The sequence below is a fragment of the Aotus nancymaae genome, unplaced genomic scaffold, assembly GCF_030222135.1.
Source record: "Aotus nancymaae isolate 86718 unplaced genomic scaffold, 86718_ANA_hifiasm-v0.15.2.pri h1tg000021l, whole genome shotgun sequence".
In the NCBI taxonomy this organism is placed as follows: domain Eukaryota; kingdom Metazoa; phylum Chordata; class Mammalia; order Primates; family Aotidae; genus Aotus; species Aotus nancymaae.
In genome coordinates, this window is record NW_026988433.1 from 23,892,203 (window position 1) to 23,916,842 (window position 24,640).

The following is a 24,640-nucleotide window of genomic DNA, read 5'->3' on the forward strand; positions in this document are numbered from 1 at the left end:
TGTCAAATCTCGATATATATATATATGTATACCTATATATCTATACACTCTAGTTGCGCCACTACACTCTAGTCTGAGCAACAGAGTGAGACTCTGTTTCAAAAAAAAAAAAAAAAAAGACAGACAGAGAGATAGATGATAGATAGCTAGCTAGCTATACACACACACATACACACACATGCACACACCTAGGAGTGGAATTGTAGAATTTCTGGGACACAGGGAATGTGAAGCTTCAATTTCACTTGATATTGTTGCTCCCAATTTTTTGAACCCCTTCACAGGCACTGTAAGAATGTATAAGGACTCTTCTGCTCCATATATTCTATATCATTTTGTTTTGTAAATTTTATTTTTAAGACAGGGTTTTGCTGTGTCATCCAAGGAGGAGTGCAGTGGTGCAATCGTGGCTCACTGCAGCCTTAAACTCCCAGACTCAAGTGATCCTCACATCTCAGCCTCCTAAGTAGCTGGACTACAGGCACATGCCATCACACCTGGCTATTTTTAAAATTTTTTGTAGAGATGAGGTTTCACCATGTTGCCCAGGCTGGTCTCAAACTCCTGAGCTCAAGCAATCTGCCTACTTCAGCCTCCCAAAGTGCTGGGATTACAGGTGTGAGCCACCACACCAGCCTGTAAAATTTTTTAGTGTTTACCCAACTGCTGTGTGAGACCGTATTGTGGTATTAATCTGTACTTCGCTGATTATTAGTGAGATGAGTGCCTTTTAATATGTTTCTTAACCATGTGGGTTTCTTTTTGGCAAGCTTTCTGTTTATAACTCCTACCCACCCATATTTTTTATGGTTTTGCTTTTTTTCCTCATTGACTTGTAAGCATTCTATAGATGAGCTACTTCTAATCCCCTGCTGATCATAAGGCACTGAAACGTATTCTTCCAATCTGGGACTTGTCTTTCTGCTTTTGCAGAAACAATGTCTAAGTTTCCATGTAAATTTATGTTTTTTTCTGCATAGCTTATGCTTTTAACTGACTCCAAATGGCTTTAATCATCTTGAAGTTTATTTTTGTTATTGGGTGTAGGAGAAATCGAAGTTTATTTTTTCCAATCAGATAAGCAATTTCCCTGTATCTGTTACTGAAGATCATTCTCTCATTCACAATCCCACCTCTGCATTCTATCAACATTCTATTTATGAGTCAGTCTGACTCTAGGCACCCTATTCTGTTTAGTTCCATCACAATACTACACTATCTTAATTACTGTTGCCTTAAAATAAAGTTATGACATCTGCTAAGATGAGTCCTCCTGACTTTGTTCTTATTCAAAATTGTTTTTGCTATTGATGGGCTTTTACTTTTCCATATGAATTTTAAGATTAGCCTCCAAGTTTCACCAAAAAAACTCTGGAATTATATAGAATTTATTAATTTGAGAAAAACACAACATTGAATCTTTCCATTATTCATGAGCATGGTATATCTCTACATTTATTTAGACTTAATGTCACTCAATGAAGTTTTAAAATTTCCTCCATAAAGATCTTATGTTTAAATTTTTTCCTAGACAAACTTATAGTTGGTCTTGTAAATGGTTTTTTTCTCCAATGACAATGTGCAATTACTACTGGTCTGTTGCAATTGCAACTGATGTACTGCCATTGTAATTGATCTATCTCAATTTCAATTGATAAAAATGCAATTATTTCTTGTATACCAATCTTATGTCTAGCAATCTTGCTGTATTCTGTAACTGGTTCTATAGATTCTCTTGGATTTCTTATAGAGACATTTAGATCATCTGCAAAAAAAAAAAAAAAAAAAAAAAAAAAAAAATCATCATTTTGCTTTTTTTCTTTCCTGTCTTTACACTTCATTTCTTTTTCTTGATTATTGCCTTGTCCAGGAACTCCAGTAAAAAATGTATAACAGAAGCTGTGTTAATGGATATTTCTGTCCTATACTTGTCTTTAAAAAGAATACTTCTAACATTTCACCATTAGATTCTATTAATTTTTTGTTTTATATCCTCTATCAAGATAAACAAATTCCCTTCTATTCTTAGTTTGTTAAAAGCTTTGACAGATGCTGTCTTGTCAAAAATTTTTTTGCATCTGTCAAGATATTTAAGTTTTTTCTTAATCTATTAATATGGTAAACACATGAATAGACTTCCTAATATTAAACCATATAAGAAGACACAGGATAAACTCTACTTTGTCTAAACTTTAAAAAAAATCATTACTGGATTTCATATGCTCATATTTTATTATTTTTGTGCCTGTATTCATAATAAAATAACAAATTTCCCTTTTCCCAAAGTTCCTATGTGGGATTAATATTAAGCTAATAACCTGAAAAAATGAGATAAGAAGTGTTCACCTTTTTAAAACTCTCTACATAATCTATAAACAGAGAGAATTGTTTCCTAAAGGTTTGATAAAATTGTTATAAAACTATCTGGGACCAATTTTTAAAAAACTATTAATTTCTTTAATGCTTATAATGTATTCAGATCAGATTTTTAATTTACTCTATAGTCATTTTTGATAAGATGTATTTTCCTCAGAAAATTTCTACTTCATCTAAGTTTTCAAATGTATCAGTCATCCATAGCATTCTGTTTCTTTATCTAAAAAAGAGAGGATAGATTTGCTCCTGATTTAGTCAAGTTTCTTCCCTTATGGTTCTTGAGGTCAGAGGCAAAAGGATACAGACAATGACATTCTTAATTATAAGAGTTTCCACTTATTAAGCACCTACTGAATACATACACTTCTCCAACAACCTTATGTGGTAGGTACTGTTACTATCCTTATTTTACAGAGGAGGAAACTGAGACCTAGAGAGGTAAAAGAACTTGACTAGGGACAACAGGAAGCAAGGGGACAGATCCAGAATTCGTGCCAAGGCCTGAGTGACTCTAAAGAGCAGCTTTTCCTACTCTTTCATATCCTGTATGCATGAGGCATAGCCCCAGGACGTTTCTTGCCTACACTGGGAGGTCCTTGACCATGGTTTCATGAGCATTATTCACAAAGCAATGGTGGGAAGTTAAGAGACATTCACATCACCAACGTCAGTGGTTCAGTCTCCTTTAAAGGCCTTATGGCATAAACATATAAAGGCATAAAAACCCTTGAAGGAAATGCACCGAAATGTTATTTCAGGCATCAATGGTGGGAAAATTACGTAGGAGTGAAATTTTATTTCCTTATTCTTATCTTTCCATAATTTCCAATGTATACTTTAATCATCAGAAAAACATAACAAAGCATTATTATTATTATTATTATTATTATTAGAGACAGAGTCTCACTCTTTCACTAGGGCTGGCTAATTTTTGTATTTTTAGTAGAGGCAGGGTTTCACCATGTTGGCCAGGCTGGTCTCAAAGTCCTGACCTCAAATAATCCACCCGCCTTGGCTTCTCAAAGTGCTGGGATTACAGATGTGAGCCACCACACCCAACCCAACACTTTATTTTTTAAGAGTAGACTAAAAATTACTCCAAGGCAGTGACCCCATCCTCTTTCCCACAGCCTTCTGTACTTTGAATGGTGCCTGGCAAGTGCCTGGCAAGTAGTTAATAAATGACCATTGAAAAGACCAGAAGGAAACACATCAAAATGTGAAGCAATTTGTCATCCGAGTGTGGGACTAGGAATTATTTTTCTTTGTTCCATCCTCCTTTATTTTCTGAAGTTTCTATATCGTATTACTTTTATCGTTGGGATAAAGTAGGCTTATTTGGGGGAAAATACTATGAAGTCGTTCTCAACACATTATTTTTCACCAATGAAGACCTTGTTCTTTTTTTTCGAAGATGGGGTCTCAACCTTCCAGGCTCATGTGATCCTTCCTGCCTCAGCCTCCAAGTAGCTGGGACTACAGGCATGTGCCACCATGCCCAGATCATTTTTGTATATTTTCTAGAGACAGGGTTCTTCAACTCCTGGGCTTAAGCAATCCTCCCTCCTCGGCCTCTGGAAGTGCTGGGATTACAGGCATGAGCCACCACAGCTGGCAAGACCTTGTTCTTTAGGTCTCTAGAAGGAGAGTTAAGGATGGGCTTTGGTTCTGGTGGAGTCTGCAGGGAGGACCTGGGTGGTATCGTGTCTGAGCTGCTGGACTTGCCTGCCTGAACATTTCCGGGAAATCATAGATGTAGGTGGTTCCCAGGGACTGGGCCTGGAATCGCTTGGCCTGGAGCAGATCCTTGGTGACGTAGGGAGTATTGATCAGCATCCCGTGCTGGGGGCCTTGCTTGTTGCCGAAGGAGTGAAACATGATCTGGACCAGAAAGGAAGGAAAACAGAGTGTGAGAGAGAATCACATTCCTCCCCAATTTATTTATGCCCAGTCCTCAATGAAAGTGCAGTTGGCAGAAGCAAAGCTTGTCACATGGCATAACAAAGTGAGTGCCTGGGCTGGGTAAAACTCTCTTCTTCACCTCTGTGGAGAACCAGAACAAGAAGGGACAACAGGAGCTATGGATACACAGTTTCAAAAATACGGAGATCAGGGCATCACACACTCCCAACAAACAGGCAGGCATGGAAACGCTGGTGAAATCCGAACACGGTCCACGTTGGAGCTAACAGTCCTGTACCAATGTCAATTTCTTGTTTTAATGACATACAATGGTGAAGTTCAATATTAACATTGGGAGAAATTGGGTGAAAATTGTCTGCACTATTTTTTTTCTCTATACTAATTTTGCAATGGCTTAAGAGTCTTCAGTCTTCAATTATTGCAAAATTAAAAGTGCATAGATCAGGCACAACAGCATGTGCCTGTAGTTCCAGCTACTTGCGAGGCTGAGGCCAGAAGACCGCCTGAACCCAGGAGTTCAAGTCCAGTCCAGGCAACATCTCTTTAAAACACGGCGTGTATATATTCATATATATTTATGCACACATACATTATGAATTTAAATGGCAGTCAAAAGGATATTTAATTGACTTTACAAAAGTCTGTCCTAAAACATGGTTGGGAAAAGTATTTCCCTAAGTGAGCCAATCTGAGGACTGCATTATAGTCAATCAGAGCAGTGCACAAACTTATCCCAAATACAGCCATAAGGCCAGGTACAGTGGCTCACGCCTATAATCCCAGCACCTTGGGAGGTCAAGGCAGGCAGATCACTTGAAGTCAGGAGTTCGAGACCAGCCTGGCCAACATTGTGAAACCCCTTCTCTACCAAAAATCCAAATATGGCCACAGAATGGATTAAACTTGGAGATTCCTTCTCCTTCTTAGGTGAATGAACAACCAAGATTCAAAGGCTAACACATTTATCATAAAACTCAGAGGGACTACCCCGACCCAGCATGACGTGGCAGAGCAAGGCAAGACAGAGTCCAAATGCCATCTTAATCTACAAATGGATGGCCCAAGCAGCCTGCCTCTGCTTAACTTAGACCCCTGTGACCCAGCCCAGCCTTACATTTCCGGATCTGGGGTCGGTCACTTCTTTGTAGAGGCTGATGTCCAGGTAGTAGCCTGACTCGTTGGTGATGAACAGGCGGATGGGAACGGCACTGCCGGTGGTGGTCTGGTAGATGTTGATCTTGACCTCAGCCTGCAGCACTCGGAGTTTCCACAATCGGCTGCCGTAGCGCATAACCATGTAGCGCACGGACTCCTCGATCTGCCCCAGAACACAGCAATTCCAGCTTCAGGGCCCAGCCATCCCACGGACATTTGCAATAGCACTGATACTAATGCGAGGGTGAGATATACTGACTGCAAAAATGCCTGGGACATAGTATGTATCCAACAGAAAGTATTAACTCATAACGAGCAACAGCTCTTGCTAAGCATTTAAAACTCTTTACCTCATTTTACCCTGGTAAGTTCTTGAGAGAGGCAGGCTTTTTTATCCCTCATTGACAGATAAGAAAACTGAGGCTGATAAGTGACTGAGCCAGGACTGCTACATTGTACCATCTTACATGCCTTTGACTCGAGCCACTGCACTGCTTCCTTTGGAACTATGTGAACTAGTGAATTCAGGGAATCCGCATGGGCCCCTGAACCCCCCAGATACCAAATGGATATACTAAGACTTCTCTTTTTAATAATATTGTATTAATTACTTTTAATCATAGATAATAAAAATATATATTATTAAATATTATAATAAAATATATTTATATAGTTTATATATTATAAAGTAATATATATTAAATATTATAATAAAATATATTTATTTTATATATTAAAAATGTTATTAAATATTGTAATAAAATATTTATATTTTATATATTATAAAAATATTTTAATATATCAATGTTAATAGTATTGCTTTATTAATACATCAATAATAATATTGCTTTATTAATGTTAATATTAATAATATTGATTTTATTAATAATTTTAATATTATTTTGTTTTTTAATTTTTAAAGTTTTTAGTAGAGATGGGGTCTCTCTATGTTGCCCAGGCTAGTCTCAAATTCCTGGGCTCAAGCAATCTACCACCTCAGCCTCCCAAAGTACTGGGATTACAGGCAGGGCTTCTTTCACTCCAGAATCACCACCATAAACACCTGTCTGCTCGTGAAGAGCGACCCGACAGGGAACACTCAGCCACAGGCCTCCCGGTCTCATCCCTCTCCCACTGCACATGCAGTCCCCAGTGCAGCCTGGAACCAGGAAACGACAATGTTTTGTTTTGCAAGACATTCTGAGCATCCTTGTCATCCTTAAAGTGTAGCACTCCCGTGCCGGGTGTGGCTAAAACCTAGTTCTAGAAATGAATGGCAGCAGGTGTGTTCTCCTGCAGCAACTGAGGCTCAAATACACATGGATTCACCCCGGAACCCAGGTCTCGAGTGGCAGGAGACAATACCCCAAAGCAACATGGCTTGGAGGGTGAACCCAGAGTCCGCTGAGAGCCCCACCCCCAGCCAACACGGCTTGGAGGGTGAACCCAGAGTCCGGTGAGAGCCCCACCCCCGGCAAAGGCGAGACCTTGAAGGGGTCCATGATGACGGTGGGCACGAAGTTGAGGAAGATGTGGTTGCAGTCGGTGCGCACACTGGTGTTGTTGAACGCCACCTCCAGCTCGTCCATGGCCTCTAGGAGCAGCCGCTCACCCTCATTCTGCAGGTACTCGAAGGAGGCTTCCTGTAAAAGGGCAGGAGGGGCAGGTGCTCAGGGCAGGGGAGCAGGCCCACCCCTAGCTGGATGGAATCTCTGCCTCAAAGAGGCAGAGGCAGAGGCAGGAGGAAAACATTCCCCTCCTCCAAAAAGTGTGCCAGGCAAGAACAGCAGAGCCCTGCCTCCGAGCTGCGAAGGGATTGCAAAGCTGGGGTTGAGTGTATTGACAACATGTGTCCTATTTTCTGCATCCCGACGCTTCAACACCTGGGGCCCTGCTGACCCTGGATCATACCCGGGGTCACAAACCACCTGCCCTAATCACCCAGGGCCAGGGCCAGAAAACTAGAGACAGCTTCTATACCCCAGAGTCTGCTGAGATGATTCATACCCAATCCTAAGCCCGTTTACTCAGCCTCACCCTTTTCTTGAGGAAACTACAATCAAGGCTCTTGCCCACGTCTTCCCCTCCGTCCTTCTGCTGCCTGACCAACCCCAGAGCGTCCCCCGCCCCATGGCAGGGAGAGCCCCTTCTTTTTGGGAACTGTGAGGAATAAACTATTTTTTCAATGGCAGTCGTCTCCTGATCTGTTGGCTTCACCATACCTCAATAATAATAAAACGTATTAAAACAGCTGGGCCAGCCACAGTGGCTCACACCTGTAATCCCAGCACTTTGGGAGGCTGAGACGGGTAGAATGATTGAGGTCAGGAGTTTGAGACCAGCCTGGCTAACATGGTGAAACCCTGTCTCTACTAAAAATACAAAACTTAGCTGGGCATGGTGGCAGGCGCCTGTAATCCCAGTTACTCAGGAGGCTGAGGCAGGAGAATTGCTTGAACCCAGGAGACAGAGGTTGCAGTGAGCCAAGATCGCACCACTGCACTCCAGCCTGGGTGACAAGAACAAAACTCCGTCTCAAAATAAATAAATAGATAAATAAATAAATAAATAAAACATCTAGTTGACTGCAGTAGCAAAAAACTGCAGTTAGTTTAATATCCATCAATAGGGGATTAGTAAAAAAGAAAAATCACACACTGATACATCCGTGCAAGGAAATAGCATGCGGTGGACCATTCTTTATTAACAATGAAAGAGGTCGCAAGTAAGTGATCAATTAAAGAAAAACATCTCCAAATGATCAGTCTACTCTGAGCTCTGGTCTCTTATCAACTCTAGGTTTTAGGGATGGAATTATGCCTAGAAACGGTCACCAACTGAGCTGGCCCCTCAGTGACAGGATCCTGGGTCCTTGAGCTTGGTTTTCAGTCTTATTTAAAATTTTCAAAGTATAATCATGGATTACTTCTCTTTCCTTCTTTCTTTCTTTCTTTCTTTCTTTCTTTCTTTCTTTCTTTCTTTCTTTCTTCCTTCCTTCCTTCCTTCCTTCCTTCCTTCCTTCCTTCCTTCCTTCCTTCCTTCTTTCTTTCTTTCTTTCTTTCTTTCTTTCTTTCTTTCTTTCTTTCTTTCTTTCTTTCTTTCTTTCTTTCTTTCTTTTTCTTTCTTTTCTTTCTTTCTCTCTCTCTCTCTCTCTCTCTTTCAGACAGATTCTTGCTCTATGCCCCAGGCTGAAGTACAATGGCTCCATCTCAGCTCACTGTAACCTCCACCTCCCAGGTTCAAGGAATTCTCTTGCCTCAGCCACCTGAGCAACTGAGATTACAGGCATATGCTACCATGCCCAGGTAATTTTTGTATTTGTAGTAGACACAGGGTTTCACCATGTTGGCCAGGCTGGTCTCAAACTCCTGACCTCAAGTGATCCACCCACCTCAGCCTCCCAAAGTGCAGGGATTACAGGCGCGAGCCACCGCACTTGGCCCCAGATTACTTTTCTAAATGCAAGAAACAATGGAAAATGATCAGTCAATCAGTAACTATAAGAAATTCCCTGAACAAACCAGTATTTTTCTATCCTGGAAAATTTCTTCTCATGCACAGAGATCCACATAATACAAGAAACAGATCCAAGTGCCACCAGCCTGGACACGATCACAGGCCACTTTGTTGTCTACCTGCCCTGGACTGCAGCGTCGCAAGGGCAGGCCCCTGTGTGTCTGGTGTACTCTCCATCCCCCGTGTGCAGCCCAGGACCCAGCACAGAGAGGAGTGTAAGGAAGGGAGGGCCAGGTTCTGAGAGGAAGAAATGCTCTGAGACCTCTTACCTTTGTAATCAGATCTGAGTGCCGGATGATGGCGCGGATGAAGAACCTGTGGTCCGTCACTTCTGCCCCTTCCTTCACCTTGGCAGCACCCAGGTAAAGGTGCATCTTGTGGTTGGCACAGGGCACGGCGGTCAGATCGAAGTTACGCATCCGGCTGAGTTCCAGCTGGAAGGCCAGGGCAGGCTCCAAGTGGCGGTAAATGCGATCTTCTGCGAACTGTAGGCCGACCAGAGAGAGAAGACAGACACACACACAGTTTAACTTCGGAGCTGCGTGCTGCTTGGTCCACGCCCTCCTCCTCTGCAGACCCCTGGTGTCCAAGGGTTTCACACTCAGGAATGCAGCATTCATTGGTCCCCTAATTGTAAGCCAACCCTGGGGCTCCCAATATTTGGGGTTTTGCTAAGATCTGAGGAGAGCCAGGAGCATTGCAAGCGTGGTGTGCTGAGTGCAGCTCTGGCTCCTGGGGGAACCTAGCTAGTGCCTATCACCTGCCAGCGTGACCAGGCTGTTCTCCATCTGTCACAGCCTGTGGCAATTCTCATGAAGCCACTAACCCCTGGTTTCTAGGTGGAAATTGGTCCCCGAAAAGAAAGCAACTGACACTGCTGGAAACTAAACTGGAAAAATAAAAATGAAGACTCTAAGAAAAGGATGGGTCTTAGTTAGAAAAATTAAGCTTTGGATAAATTAAAATACAAAATGCAGAATCTGGTGGGGCCTTGAATCCATGCTGGGAATAAACCTACCTGCTCTACAACAGAGAACCCAGTCAACTTTTTCTTAAAGGGCCAGAGAGTAAATGTTTTAGGCTGATGGATCATACGGGCTCTGCCACAACTACTCAATTCTGCTACTGTTAAAGTGAAAGCCAGAGCAGACAGCGTGGAATCAAATGGGTGTGGCTGTGTTCCAATAAAACTTTATTCATAAAAAAAGGCAGCTGGTCTGCAAGTGAGTTTGCCTACCACTGTTCTAGAAGAGCATAAGAAAAAGGAGTTTGGAAAAAATGTCTTACCGAGTAAATCAGCAAGTACTGAAATTATCCAAGCAAGACAGAAACCTGTAGTGAGGCTGAAAGGGCAAGATTCTTCAGGTCTGAGTGCCATGCAGGGAACAGAGAGCTCTCACTGGAAATACAATCCCAGAGGAAGACTGGAGTCTACACAAAATTTGCCATATTCTTGAATATGGGGATGCCTTAAGGACTGCAGACCATATTCATCATGAATGTCAAAGATGCCAGGGAGCTAGGAGGCACAGTGGCACATGCCTGTCATCTCAGCTACTCGGGAGGCTGAAGCAAGAGGACTGCTTGAGCCCACCAGTTCAAGTCCAGCCTGGGCAACATAGCAAGACCCCAACTCTTTTTTTTTTTTAAGACAGGGTCTCACTCTGTCACCCAGGTTGGAGTGCAGTGGCATCATCTCGGCTCACTGAAACCTCTACTTCCCAGGTTCAAGCAATCCTCTCCCTTAGCCTCCCAAGTAGCTGGGACCACAGGTGTGCACCACACCACCAGGCTGATTTTTAAATTTTTTTTTGTAGAGACAAGAGTATCACTAAGTAACCCAGGCTGGTCTAGAACTCCTGAGGTCAAGCAAGCCTCCTGCCTCAGCCTCCAAGTTCTAGCATTACAGCCATGAGCCACCATGCCCAGCCCCATCCCATCTCTTAAAAAGCAAAAAAGATGCCAGAGAAGAGAAAGCATCATCACTTTTGGCCATACCTCATCTCTTGCTCTGAATGTGAAAAACTTGGGAAATTCTTTCTGCAAAAAGAAATCCACACACAAGACAATTAAATCAAGCAAGATGCACTGAAATATTCCCACACTTATTTAGTGATTGTCAACGATGACATTCACTTCTAGAATTAATCATTTGGAAATCCTTCTCTTTTCTGATGATTGATCTCTTTCACCCAAATCTACAAAATAAATATCAAATAAATGGCACACACCAAGGCTTGCAGAATGGAAAAGTCTCAGAGAGATGAACTGTGAACTAACCTCTTGGGCAATCAGGAATGTGATTCGTCGGAGTCCATAATCCACAAGGATATTTTTCTGCATCAAAAACCAAAGACACAATGGAATATTATTTGGCCATAAAAAGAACTGAAGTACTGCCGCATGTTACCACATGGATGAACCTGGTAAATATGACGCTAAGTGGAAGATGTCAATCACAAGAGACTGCCTATGGTCTGATTCCATTTATATGAAACGTCCAGAATAGGCAAATCTATAGAGACACAAAGTAGATTAGCAGTTGCCCAGGGCTGTGGTGGGGAGAGGGTTTTTGAGTCGGGGGACAGAGGGGAGTGACTGCTAACAGGTAGAGCGTTTTTCTTTTTCTTTTTTTGTTTTTTGAGATGGAGTCTTGCTCTGTCGCTCCGGCTGGAGTGCAGTGGCGCGATCTCGGCTCATTGCAACCTCCGCCTCCTGGGCTCAAGCAATTCTCCTGCCTCAGCCTCCTGAATAGCTGGGACTATAGGTGCATGCCACCACACCTGGCTAATTTTTTGTATTTTTAGTAGAGACAGAGTTTCACCATGTTAACCAGGATGGTCTGGATCTCCTGACCTCATGATCCGCCCACCGTGGCCTCCCAAAGTTCTGGGATTACAGGTGTGAGCCATCGCACCCAGCTAATACAGTGTTTTTCTAAATGTTCTAAAATTGATTCTAAATGATGATTGCATAACCTGGTGAATATACTAAAAATATATTAAATTGTACATTTTATTTTATTTTTTCTTATTTCTTCTAAAAAAAACCAGGATAATGTGCAGAGCAGGTGTGTCACATAGGTATATGTGTGCCACATAGGTATATGTGTGCCATGGTGGTTTGCTGCACCTATTAACCCATCCTCCAAGTTCCTTCCCCTCACCCCCCACCGGCTAACAGGCCCCGGTGTATGATGTTCCCCTCCCTGTGTCCACGTGTTCTCGACGTTCAGCTCCCACTTATAAGTGAGAATATGTGGTGTTTGGTTTTCTGTTCCTGCGTTCATTTGCTGAGGATGATGGCTTCCAGCTCCATCCATGTCCCTGCAAAGGACATAATCTCATTCCTTTTCCTGGCTGCAAGATTGTACACTTTAAATGGGTGATGTATAGTATGTCAATGATATCTCAATAAATCTGTTAGGAAAAAGATAATTTAAAAATATCACGTTGTATAGTGTAAATATATATAATGATTTTTTTGAGACAGGGTCTCGCTCTGTCCCCCAGGCTGGAATGGAACAGCACCACAGGCTTCCAGAGCAAGCTGCTGTTATTGGCACACTTGGTCATCAATGTAAGTTGCATTTTATAAGTGCCAGTTTCTGGATTATTCCAACATAAACACTCCCAGAAAATCTCCAAACTATTTACTAGGTGTGCCCTCTGTACTTGGGACTGGCTAAGCAGTGTATATACTTTGTCACTGAATCACTGCCACACCGTGGGCAAGAAAAATGCTGTCCCCACGTTCAGCCACGTCTGCCCAAGGTGGCCAGCTACGAGGTGAGCAGAGCTAGGGTGGGAAGACAGCTCTGTGTCTCTGAAGTGCTCAGCAGGCCTCCCTCCCCAAGGGCTGCCTCGCAAAGCCCAGCCCCTCCTCCTTCTCCAAGAACCCCCACAAAAGCCAGAGGCAAGCCCAGAGTACCTTGGACTGTACGAATGTCCGTAAAATCGGCACCAGTGCCTCATCTTCCAGGTGGTCTGCACATTGGATGGACACGTTCAGAATGTGAATGGGCTCTTCTCTGAGGCTCTGAGAGTGAGAAGCAAGGATTGGAGCTGGAAAGCCTGGAGGCGACGGCCCACCCACTCCCCAGGTTGCTCCCTGGGCTTGCAGATGCATACCTTGCAGTCATCCTCGGAATACAGGGAGGTGCGGGCCTCGCTGAAGAGGGGGGTGTCTTTGGGCACGTTGGCGAAGCAGGAGATGACTTCATCAAAGTTTCTGGGGGCGCGGGTAGAGAGGGAGGGCTGAGGGGCCGCTGGCCCATGGGGATGAGGTCAAGCCAGGCAGCAGGGAGCGCCAGCAGGGAGCGCCAGCCCCTCCCTATTTCTCAGCCAACAACCTGTGATCTTATCCAACTCTAAAGAGCTCGGGGGGTTCCCTGTCTACTTTGTCTAAGGCACCCCATGATGGATGGGTCCTTCTCAAAAGGGAAGAAAGAACCTATCTGATCTGTGATCAGGAATACAGGGAAGGATTCCAATGCTTTCGGGCATCACCTGGGCTTGAGATCAACTCTTGGCTCCCATTTTTACTGGCTGGGAGATCCCAGAAACCTCATCTCACCCTTGAGTCAAAGAAAGATAACTAGTAATCCCTATGCCTCAAGAGGCTATTGTGAAAATTCAACAAGATACTCCAAGCACAAAGCAGAACACACAGTGAAAGGCTGAAAAAAGACCCTAACAGTCACTACTGAGCTCACATTTAGTCATTATGTTATCTGCATACTAATTATACTTTAAATATGTTATTTCACACACATTATCTCATTTAATTCTCATGGCACCCCATGAAGTGGGTCCTTTATTGTTTCCATTTTACAGATGAGAAAACAAAGGTACAGAGAGGTTAAACATTTTGCTCAGTCTCTCAGTTAGAAAGCGCAGAGCCAGAATTCAAACCAGGCAAGCTGACATGCAGGCTCACACTCTTGGCTACGATGCTATTATTATTCTGTAGTTACTGATGCACTTTGCCATGTTTCTGGGTCTCTCCTACCCCATCTGTCCAGTGAATGGGTGGGGTTCAGGGAAGCCTGTCCAGCCCCCATGCTCAGGGTGTTTGGGATACTGGGCTATGCTGGGTACCTGGTAAAGTCCTCGAATCTCCTGAAGGCTACCATGGCCCCCATGCGCTGGCACAGTGGGGAGAAGCCGCTGTCCATGAAGAGCTCCGTGCTGTGCCTCAGCAGGTCAGGGTTGGTGATGCTGATGGGCATGGCCATCCTGTAGGGTGATGGCAAGTAGGGGATGAGGCAGCTGCTTGCAGACCCAACCCTACAAGTTTTCCTTCCCCTGAAGCTTCAGTGAGCTGGAACAGATTTAGAGCTCTTCCAAAGCGGGTCTTAAAATGGGTAGGGGATGAGATAATGGCTGGGGCTGGGGCCTGAGGAGGGTCTCATCTGATCCCTCAGGACCTGGTGAAGAATAAGAGCTCAACAAGTGTAGGAATCAATGATTCATGCATGAAAGTCCAGTGCCAACACAGTCCTGAGGGGAGCCCCAAGTGCTGAACTTGACCATACAGAGAGAAACACGCCCAGGATCAATTTCTCCTGGAGAAATTCACCAGCCCCAGCCAGCTGATGAGGGAGTCAGGCTTGGTCCTGAGGGACACTCCAGTCCTCTGCTCCCTCTAATCCTTCCCCCTCCATCAAACTTGTCCTTGGGACAGAGTCAGCAGCCTTCTGGAGTTTAGACAATGATGCTCCCAGAACTGGCTGCTCACCAGCAGCAAATTTCAATGGACCGCCTGAGGTTGTTAGAATTGGGCCTTGGAATCAGGAATGGGAGGGGTAATCAAAAGATGTGCAGGAAGTCAACACAGTAGGCCCGACACTCCTTTTCTGAGAAAGAAGACTGCTCGCTTACAAGGACAGCCCTGGGCTGGCATCTGGGAACTTGGATTTGGGGAAGGTTCCTATCATTCCCTGAAGGTGACAAGGGTAACTTGCTGTGCCTCAAATGTTCGCACAAACAGTGTGCTTTATGCTGAACATCTGCTTTTTTTAAATTTTTTATTGTACTTTAGATTCTGGGGTACATGTGCAGATCATGAAGAATTGTTGCATAGGTACATACATGGCAAGGTGGTTTGCTGCCTCCATCCCCCTGTCACCTATATCTGGCATTTCTCCCCATGTTATCCCTCCCCAACCTCCCTATCCCTCACTGTCTCTCCCCTAGTCCCACTCAACAGACCCCAATATATGATGCTCCCCTCCCTGTGTCCATGTGTTCTTATTGTTCAACATCCGCCTATAAGTGAGAACATGCGGCGTTTGATTTTCGGGTCTTGTGTCGGTTTGCTGAGAATGATGGTTTCCAGATTCATTCATGTCCCTACAAAGGACATGAACTCATCGTTTTTTAGGGCTACATAGTATTCCATGGTGTATATGTGCCACATTTTCCTTGTTCAGTCTATCATCGATGGGCATTTGGGTTGGTACCAGGTCTTTGCTATTGTAAACAGTGCCACAATTAACATATATGTGCCTGTGTCTTTATAATAGAATGATTTATAATCCTTTGGATATATACCCAGTAATGGGATTGCTGGGTCAAATGGAATTTCTATTTCTAGGTCCTTGAGGAATTGCCACACTGTCTTCCACAATGATTGAACTAATTTACACTCCCACCAACAGTGTAAAAGTGTTCCCATTTCTCCATATCATCTCCAGCATCTGTTGTCTCCAGATTTTTTAATGATCGCTGTTCTAACTGGTGTGAGATGGTATCTCAATGTGGTTTTGATTTGCATTTCTCTAATGACCAGTGATGATGAGCATTTTTTCAGGTTTGTTGGCCTCATATATGTCTTCTTTTGAAAAGTGTCTGTTCATGTCCTTTAACCACTTTTGAATGGGTTTGTTTGTTTCTTGTAAATCTGTTTTAGTTCTTTGTAGATTCTGGATATTTGCCCTTTGTCAGATGGGTAGATTGCAAAAATTTTTTCCCATTCGGTTGGTTGCCAGTTCACTCTAATGATTGTTTGTTTTGCTGTATAGAAGCTCTGGAGTTTAATTAGATTCCATTTGTCTATTTTGCCTTTTGTTGCCAATGCTTTTTCGTATTTTAGTCATGAATTCCTTGCCTATGTCTGTGTCCTGAATGGTTTTGCCTAGATTTTTTTCTACGGTTTTTATGGTGTTAGGTCTTATATTTAAATCTTTAATCCATCTGGAGTTAATTTTAGTGTAAGGTGTCAGGAAGGGGTCCAGTTTCTGTTTTCTGCATGTGGCTAGCCAGTTTTCCCAACACCATTTATTAAACAGGGAATCCTTTCCCCATTGCTTGTTTTTGTTGGGTTTGTCAAAGATCAAATGGTTGTAGATGTGTGGCGTTGCCTCCGAGGCCTCTATTCTGTTCCATTGGTCTACATCTCTATTTTGGCACCAGTACCATGCTGTTTTGATTACTGTAGCCTTATAGTATAGTTTGATGTCTGGTAGTGTGATGCCTCCAGCTTTGTTCTTTTTGCTTAGGCTTGTCTTGGCTATGCGGGCTCTCTTTTGGTTCCATATGAAGTTTAAGGTGGTTTTTTCCAGTTCTGTGAAGAGGCTCATAGGTAGCTTGATGGGGATAGCATTGAATCTGTAAATTACTTTGGGCAGTATGGCCATTTTCACAATATTGATTCTTCCTAACCATGAGCATGGAATGTTTCTCCATCTGTTTGTGTCCTCTCTTATTTCCTTCAGCAGGGGTTCATAGTTCTCCTTGAAGAGGTCCTTTACATCCTTTGTTAGCTGTATTCCTAGGGATTTTATTCTCTTTGTAGCAATTGTGAATGGGAGTTCACTCTTGATTTGGCTCTCTTTAAGTCTGTTATTGGTGTATAGGGAAGCTTGTGATTTCTGCATATCGATTTTGTATCCTGAGACTTTGCTGAAGTTGCTTATCAGTTTCAGGAGATTTTGGGCTGAGACGATGGGGTTTTTTAAATATACAATCATGTTGTCTGCAAATAGAGAAAATTTGACTTCCTCCTTTCCTAATTGAATATCCTTTATTTCTTTTTCTTGCCTGATTGCTCTGGCTATATAGAACTTCCAGTACTATATTGAATACGAGAGGTGAGAGAGGACATCCTTGCCTAGTGCCAGATTTCAAAGGGAATGCTTCCAGTTTTTGCCCATTAAGTATGATATTGGCTGTGGGTTTGTCAAAAATAGCTTTTATTGTTTTGAGATACGTTCCGTCGATACCTAGTTTGAGAATTTTTAGCATAAAGCGCTGTTCAATTTTGTCGAAGGCCTTCTCTGCATCTATTGAGATAATCATGTGGTTTTTGTCTTTGGTTCTGTTTATGTGGTGGATTATGTTTATAGACTTGCGTATGTTGAACCAGCCTTGAATCCCTGTGATGAAGCCTACTTGACCATGACGGATGAGCTTTTTGATGTGCTGTTGCAATTGGTTTGCCAGTATTTTACTGAAGATTTTTGCAACTGTGTTCATCATGGCTATTGGCCTGAAGTTTTCTTTTTTTGTTGAGTCTCTGCTGGGTTTTGATATCAGGATGATATTGGTCTCATAAAATGATTTGGGAAGCATTTCCTCTTTTTGGATTGTTTGGAATAGTTTCAGGAGTGGTACCAGCTCCTCTTTGTATGTCTGGTAGAATTTAGCTGTGAACCCATCTGGACCTGTGCTTTTTTTGGTTGGTAGGCTATTAATTGCTGCCTCAACTTCAGCCCTTGTTATTGGTCTATTCAGGGTTTCAGCTTCTTCCTGGTTTAGGCTTGGGAGGGTGCAAGTGTCCAGGAATTTATCCATTTCTTCCAGGTTTACTGGTTTATGTGCATAGAGCTGTTTGTAGAAATCTCTGATGGTAGTTTGTATTTCTGTGGAATCAATAGTGATATCCCCTTTATCATTTTTTATTGAATCTATTTGATTCTTCTCTCTTTTCTTTTTTATTAATGTGGCTAGCAGCCTGTCTATTTTGTTGATCTTTTGAAAACCAGCTCCTGGATTTATTGATTTTTTGAAGGTTTTTTTGTGTCTCTATCTCCTTCAGTTCTGCTCTGATCTTAGTTATCTCTTGTCTTCTGCTAGCTTTTGAGTTTTTTTAATCTTGCTTCTCCAGCTCTTTCAATTTTGATGATAGGGTGTCGATTTTAGATCTTACCTTGCTTCTCATGTGGGCATTTATTGCTATAAATTTTCCTCTAGACACTACTTTAAATGTGTCCCAGAGATTCTGGTATGTTGTGTATTGATTCTCGTTGGTTTCGAAGAACATCTTTATTTCTGCCTTCATTTCATTGTTTATCCAGTCAACATCCAAGAGCCAGTTCTTCAGTTTCCATGAAGTTGTGCTGTTCTGAGTTAGGAGTTTTTTAATCCTGAATTCTAATTTGATTGCACTGTGGTCTGAGAGACTGTTTGTTATTTCTATGCTTTTGCATTTGCTGAGGAGTGATTTACTTCCCATTATGTGGTCAATTTTAGAGTAGGTGTGATGTAGTGCTATGAAGAATGTAAATTCTGTGGATTTGGGGTGAAGAGTTCTGTAGATGTCTATTAGGTTTGCTTGGTCCAGATCTGAGTTCAAGTCCTGGATATCCTTGTTAATTTTCTGTCTCGTTGATCTAATATTGACAGTGGAGTGTGAAAGTCTCCTACTATTATTGTGTCAGAGTCTAAGTCTCTTTGTAGGTCATTAAGAACTTGCTTTATGTATCTAGGTGCTCCTGTATTAGGTGCGTATATATTTAGGATAGTTAGCTCTTCTTATTACATTGATCCTTTTACCACTATGTAATGCCCTTCTTTGCCTCTTTTGATCTTTGTTGGTTTAAAGCCTATTTTATCAGAGACTAGGACTGCAACTCTTTTTTTTTTTTGCTCTCCATTTGCTTTGTAAACCTTCCTCCATCTCTTTATTTTGAGCCTATGTGTGTCAAAATAAGGCTGTGAGATGGGTTTCCTGAATACAGCACACTGATGGGTTTTGACTTTTTATCCAATTTGCCAGTCTGTGTCTTTTGATTGGGGCATTTAGCCCATTTACATTTAAGGTTAATATTGTTATGTGTGAATTTGATCCTGTCATTTTGATGCTAGCTAGTTGTTTTGCCCATTAGTTGACGCAGTTTCTTCATTGTGTCAATGCTCTTTACCATTTGGTATGTTTTTGGAGTGGCTGGTATTGGTTGTTCCTTTCTGTTTAGTGCTTCTTTCAGGAGCTCTTGTAAGGCAGGCCTGGTGGTGATGAAATCTCTCAGTAATTGCTTGTTCGTAAAGGATTTTATTTCTCCTTTGCTTATGAAGCTTAGTTTGGCTGAATATGAAATTCTAGGTTGAAAGTTCTTTTCTTTAAGGATGCTGAATATTGGCCCCCACTCTCTTCTGGCTTGTAGGGTTTCTGCTGAGAGATCTGCTGTGAGTCTGATGGGCTTCCCTTTGTGGGTAACCAGACCTTTCTTTCTGACTGCCCTTAGGATATTTTCCTTCATTTCAACTCTGGTGAATCTGACGATTATGTGCCTTGGGGTTGCTCTTCTTGAGGAATACCTTTGTGGTGTTCTCTGTATTTCCTGGACTTGAATGTTGGCCTGCCTTGCTAGGCTGGGTGGGTTCTCCTGGATAATATCCTGAAGAGCGTTTTCCAACTTGGATTCATTCTCTCTGTCACATTCAGGTACACCTATCAAACGTAGATTAGGTCTTTTCACATAATCCCGTATTTCTTGGAGGCTTTGTTCATTTCTTTTCACTCTTTTTTCTCTAATCTTGCCTTCTCATTTTATTTCATCAAGTTGATCTTCAATCTCTGATATCCTTTCTTCTGCTTGGTCTATTCGGCTATTGAAACTTGTGTATGCTTTGCGAAGTTCTCTTGTGTTTTTCAGCTCCATCAGGTCATTTATATTCTTCTCTAAGTTGTTTATTCTCGTTAGCATTTTGCCTAACCTTTTTTCAAGGTTCTTAGTTTCTTTGCATTGGGTTAGAACATGTTCTTTTAGCTCACAGAAGTTTGTTATTATCAACTTTCTGAAGCCTGTTTCTGTCAATTCATCAGACTCATTCTCTATCCAGCTTTGTTCCCTTCCTGGTGTGGAGTTGTGATCTCTTGGAGGAGGAGAGGCATTCTGGTTTTTGGTGTTTTCATCTTTTTGCACTGGTTTCTTCCCATCTTTGTGGATTTACTTACCTGTGGTCTTTGTAGTTGGTGACTTTCGGATGAGGTCTCTGAGTGGACATCCTTTTTGTTGATGCTGAAGTTATTTCTTTCTGTTTTTTAGTTTTCCTTCTAACCATCAGGTCCCTCTGCTGTAGGCCTGCTGGAGATCCACTCCAGACCCTGCTTGCCTGGAGATCACCCGCAGGGGCTGCAGAATAGTAAGGGTTGCTGAAAGTTTCTTCTTCTGTTATATTAATCCCAGAAGGGTACCCACCAGATGTCAGTCTAAGCTCTCCTTTACGAGGTGTCTCTTTGGATATATAGGGGTCAGGGAGCTGCTTGAGGAGACAGTCTGCCCCTTATAGGAGCTCGAGTGCTGAGCTGTGAGCTCCATTTTTCCATTCAGAGCTTCTGGGCAGGTACGTTTAAGTCTGCTGCAGTGGAACTCAGAAACGCCTTTTTCCCCAGGTGCTCTGTCCTGGGAAGGGAACACCTGCTTTCTTCTGCAAGCCTGAGATTTTGCTGCAGGGCAGAGGGTGATGTGAACAGCCACCAGTAAAATGCCTGGTGCAGAGATGGAAGACAGCCCTTCACCTGTGTTGTCACAACTCCTTGCTGGGGGAATGAAGTATGCCCTGCGTGAATCCACTGGGAGAGGATCCTGGTTTCCTCTGGTCTTCACCCTGATGCCTTTTGCCTTGGCTAACTGCGTGGTATCCTTGCCCCATAAAAAGTCCAAGCCATGAGCATGACTATGTCCTGAGACCTGTGACTTCTCCTAGGTGATGATTGAACCTGGGGGTTCTCTTGGGGACCCCTGACACAAGTGTGTGCATTCCTGTTGAGTACCCTGAAATCATGATCATGGCCCTTCTGATCCCCAACAGCTCAATCCAGAGGTCACAAACTAGCAGTGGCAGCATGGCTGAAGGCAGCTGAGAGAATGACTTTAGTCCATGAATCATTTTAATAACATACATGAATTACCATGCACTCATTTAACATAAATTACCTGCCCCACTGAAAAATGGAAGGACTTCAGGTTAAAAATAATAATAATAGATTTCCTGATCTGCTTGCCTCAGTCCCAGGAAGTGCTAGAATTACAGGATTAAGCCACCACAGCTGGGTCATTTGCATTCTTTTTTTTTTTTTTTTTTTTTTAACAGAGTCTCACTTCTTCTCCCAGGCTGGAGTACAATGGTGCGATCTCAGCTCACTGCAACCTCTGCCTCCTGGGTTCAAGCAATTCTCCTGCCTCCACCTCCCGAGTAGCTGGGATTACAGGCATGTGCCACCATATCGGTTAATTTTTCACCATGTTGGCCAGGCTTATCTCGAAATCCCGACCTCAAATGATCCGCCCACTTCGGCCTCCCAAAGTGCTGGGATTACAGGCGTGAGCCACTGCGCCTGGCCCATTTGCAGTCATTTTAATGTAAATAGGCACACATGGCTACTGTCCTGAAAGGTGCAGGTGTAGGAGGTGGGCTCTGCATTATCACCGTGTTAGAGGGGAGAGACTGGTGCTGTGGGAGCTCCCACAGGGGAGGTGTGTATCGCTGATGTCTCCCCAGCAGCGTGCCCAAACACTTGCTGGGTCCTTCTGGAGACAGGACGACAGAGGTCAGGGAGAAAAGAAACACAGGCCATCCCCGGGTATGTACCACTCCGTACCGGTTTGGGTGAGAGGAGGGCAGCATGAACTGGAATTCCACCACGCAGGTGCCGTCAGGGAGCTGCCGGTGCTGCAGGCTGTTTAACTCATAGGCGATGTAGCCCCTCCGCACGTAAACCTGACAGGGCAGAAACACAGCAGACATTCTCTCAGGGGGCACTCACAGGGAAGGGGTACCAGAAATTACCTCTAAAAGATCTACCTCTAAGCAGGCCGGGTGTGGTGGCTCACGCCTGCAATTCCAGCATTTTGGCAGGCCAGGGTAGGTAGATCACTTGAACCCACGAGTTCGAGTCCAGTCTGGGCAAGATGGCAAAATCCCATGTCTACTAAAAACACAAAAACTAGCTGGGTGTGGGGCCAGGTGCCTGTTGTCCAGTTACTCAGGAGGCTGAGGTGGGAGGATTTCTTGAGCCCAGGATGTTGAGGCTGCAATGAGCTATGATAGCACCACTGCACTTCAGCCTGGGCAACAGAGAAAAACCCTAACTCAATTAAAAAAAAAAAGATTACTAAGCAGCAGTTAAGAGTAAATTTGCTCACATTTCAGAATGTTAGTAGTTACACAAAATCCACTCTAAACTCTAGAGCAGGAGTTGATAAACCTCTGTAAGAGAGAGGTAAAAAATATTTTAGGCTTTGTGAGGCGTACCATCTCTGTTGCAACTACTCAGTTCTGCTGTTAGTACAGAAGTAGCTGTGGACAATATGTAAATGAATGGGCGTGGCTGTGTTCTGATGAAACTTTACGGAAACAGGCAGTGGGCCAAATATGGCCGTAGTCTATAGTTTATCAGCCCCTCCCTTAGAGTAGTGCTGTCCAACAGAAATATAACACAAGCTGTGTATGTAACTTTATTTTATTTTATTTACTTTTGAGACAGGGACTCACTCCATCACCCAGGCTGGAGTATAGTAGTGAGATCATAGCTCACTGCAGCCTAGAACTCCTGAGCTCAAGGGATCCTCCTGCCTCAGCCTCCCAAGTAACTGGGACTACAGGCACCACCACATGTGGCTAATTTTGTTTTTTTTATTTTTATTTTTAGAAAAGCCAGGGTTTTGCTATGTTGCCCAGGCTGGTCTGTAACTTCTGAACTCAAGCGATCCTCTCACCTCAGCCTCCTAAAGTGCTGGGATTATAGGGATGAGTCACCACATCTGGCCAATAATTTAAAATTTTCTAGTAACCACTTATAAAAAAGATAACAAAAATAGTTTTAATAACATATTTTATTTTACCCCAAATATCCAAATATTATCATTTCAACATGTAATCAATACAAGAGATTATTGAGATGGTTTACATTCTTTTCTCCATTCAGTACTAAATCTTTGGAACGGAGCATGTATTTTCCACTTACAGCACAGCTTGATTCAGACTGGGTGCAGTTCAAGTGCTCACTAACCTCATGTGGCCAGTGGCTGCCACAGTGGACAATGCAGTTCTAGAGTTTCAACACTGGAAGCTTCTCAACTCAACAGGAAATGTGGGAACTGGGCAGCAGGAGCTAACATTGCAGAAGTCATGGCTTTCCATTAAAAGATTTGCCCTTGGCTGAGCACGGTGGCTCAGGCCTGTAATCTCAGCACTTTGGGAGGCTGAGGCAGGTGGATCATGAGGTCAGGAGATAAGATCATCCTGGCCAACATGGTGAAACCCTGTCTCTACTAAAAATACAAAAATTAGCTGGGCATGGTGGCACACGCCTGTAGTCCCAGTTACTTGGGAGGCTGAGGCAGGAGAATCACTTGAACTGGGAGGCAGAGGTTGCAGTGAGCTGAGATCATACCACTGCACTCCAGCCTGGCAACAGAGCGAGACTTTGTCTCAAAAAAAAAACTTGTCCTTGGCCAGCTTTGGGGAACTTGAATTTGGGGAAGGTTCCCACCATTCCTTGTTAAGAATGGGGCCAGGCATGGTGGCGCACGCCTGTAATCCTAGTACTCTGGGGAGCCACGGCAGGTGGATGGCTTGAGCCCAGGAATTCCAGGCCAGCCTGGGCAACATAGCAAAACCCCATCTCTACTAAAAATATAAAAATTAGCTGGGCGTGGTAGAAAAATAAAACAAATAAACAAAAAAAGCCAAAAGCATCCAAGAACAATCTCTAATTGACACAAATCGTATTTAGCACTTTAAAAAGTAACTGTAAGCCAAGCATGGTGGCATGCACCTGTAGTCCCAGCTACTGGGGAGGCTGAGGCAGGAGGATGGCCTGAACCCAGAAGTTCAAATCCAGCCTGGGCCACATGGCAAGCCCTGACTCTAAAAAAACAAAAGTTGTTTTTAAAGTAACTATAGAAGAGGTGTATTAGGTCTCACTGTTGGAAACAAAGAGTGAGGCCTGAGAAAGATTCTTCCTGAGGTGAAACTCACAGATGGTGAAAGCTGCAGGCCCAGGAGACCCTGTGGTTATAATATGCTCAGAAGTCCAAGATGGTCTCCATGAAGGCCCAGTAAACCATCTCACTGTGTGACTCACAGGCTTACAAGGATGCAGAAGAGCAAGTGGGGGCAACAGGAGACTGAGACCCTGAGCTCAGAAGATAAAGAATATTGGAAAAACTGGCACCAGCAAAGCAGTCCAAGGAAAGAGGGCCATGTTAAAAACACAAGACAGCATCTCATATTTTCCTAAAAGGATTCTAAAAGGGCAGATTTATTGGGAGGCTGAGGCAGGCAGATCACTGAAGGTCAGGAGTTCCAGACCAGCCTGGCCGACATGATAAAACGCTGTCACTATTAAAAATACAAAAATCAGCCAGGCGTGGTGGTGTGCCCCGTAGTTCTGGCTACTGGGGAGGCTGAGGAAGGAGAATCGCTTGAATCCAGGATGCAGA

At 43.3% G+C, this 24,640-nt stretch overlaps 1 protein-coding gene across 6 annotated transcripts in view; it reads right to left on the reverse strand.

Moving 5' to 3' along the window:
* ACACB (acetyl-CoA carboxylase beta) overlaps positions 1–24,640 on the reverse strand; it is a 159,301-nt gene that overhangs the window by 23,930 nt on the left and 110,731 nt on the right. For all 6 annotated transcript variants that reach the window (XM_064379874.1, XM_012469122.2, XM_064379873.1 and 3 more), the window contains 10 exons: positions 21,796–21,914; positions 14,070–14,207; positions 13,101–13,200; positions 12,901–13,008; positions 11,251–11,307; positions 10,969–11,010; positions 9,240–9,455; positions 6,942–7,097; positions 5,414–5,617; positions 4,102–4,257 (listed from right to left, as the gene is read on the reverse strand). In XM_064379874.1, the coding sequence (XP_064235944.1) occupies positions 4,102–4,257; positions 5,414–5,617; positions 6,942–7,097; positions 9,240–9,455; positions 10,969–11,010; positions 11,251–11,307; positions 12,901–13,008; positions 13,101–13,200; positions 14,070–14,207; positions 21,796–21,914 (1,296 nt within the window). The remainder of the gene's footprint in view (positions 1–4,101; positions 4,258–5,413; positions 5,618–6,941; positions 7,098–9,239; positions 9,456–10,968; positions 11,011–11,250; positions 11,308–12,900; positions 13,009–13,100; positions 13,201–14,069; positions 14,208–21,795; positions 21,915–24,640) is intronic.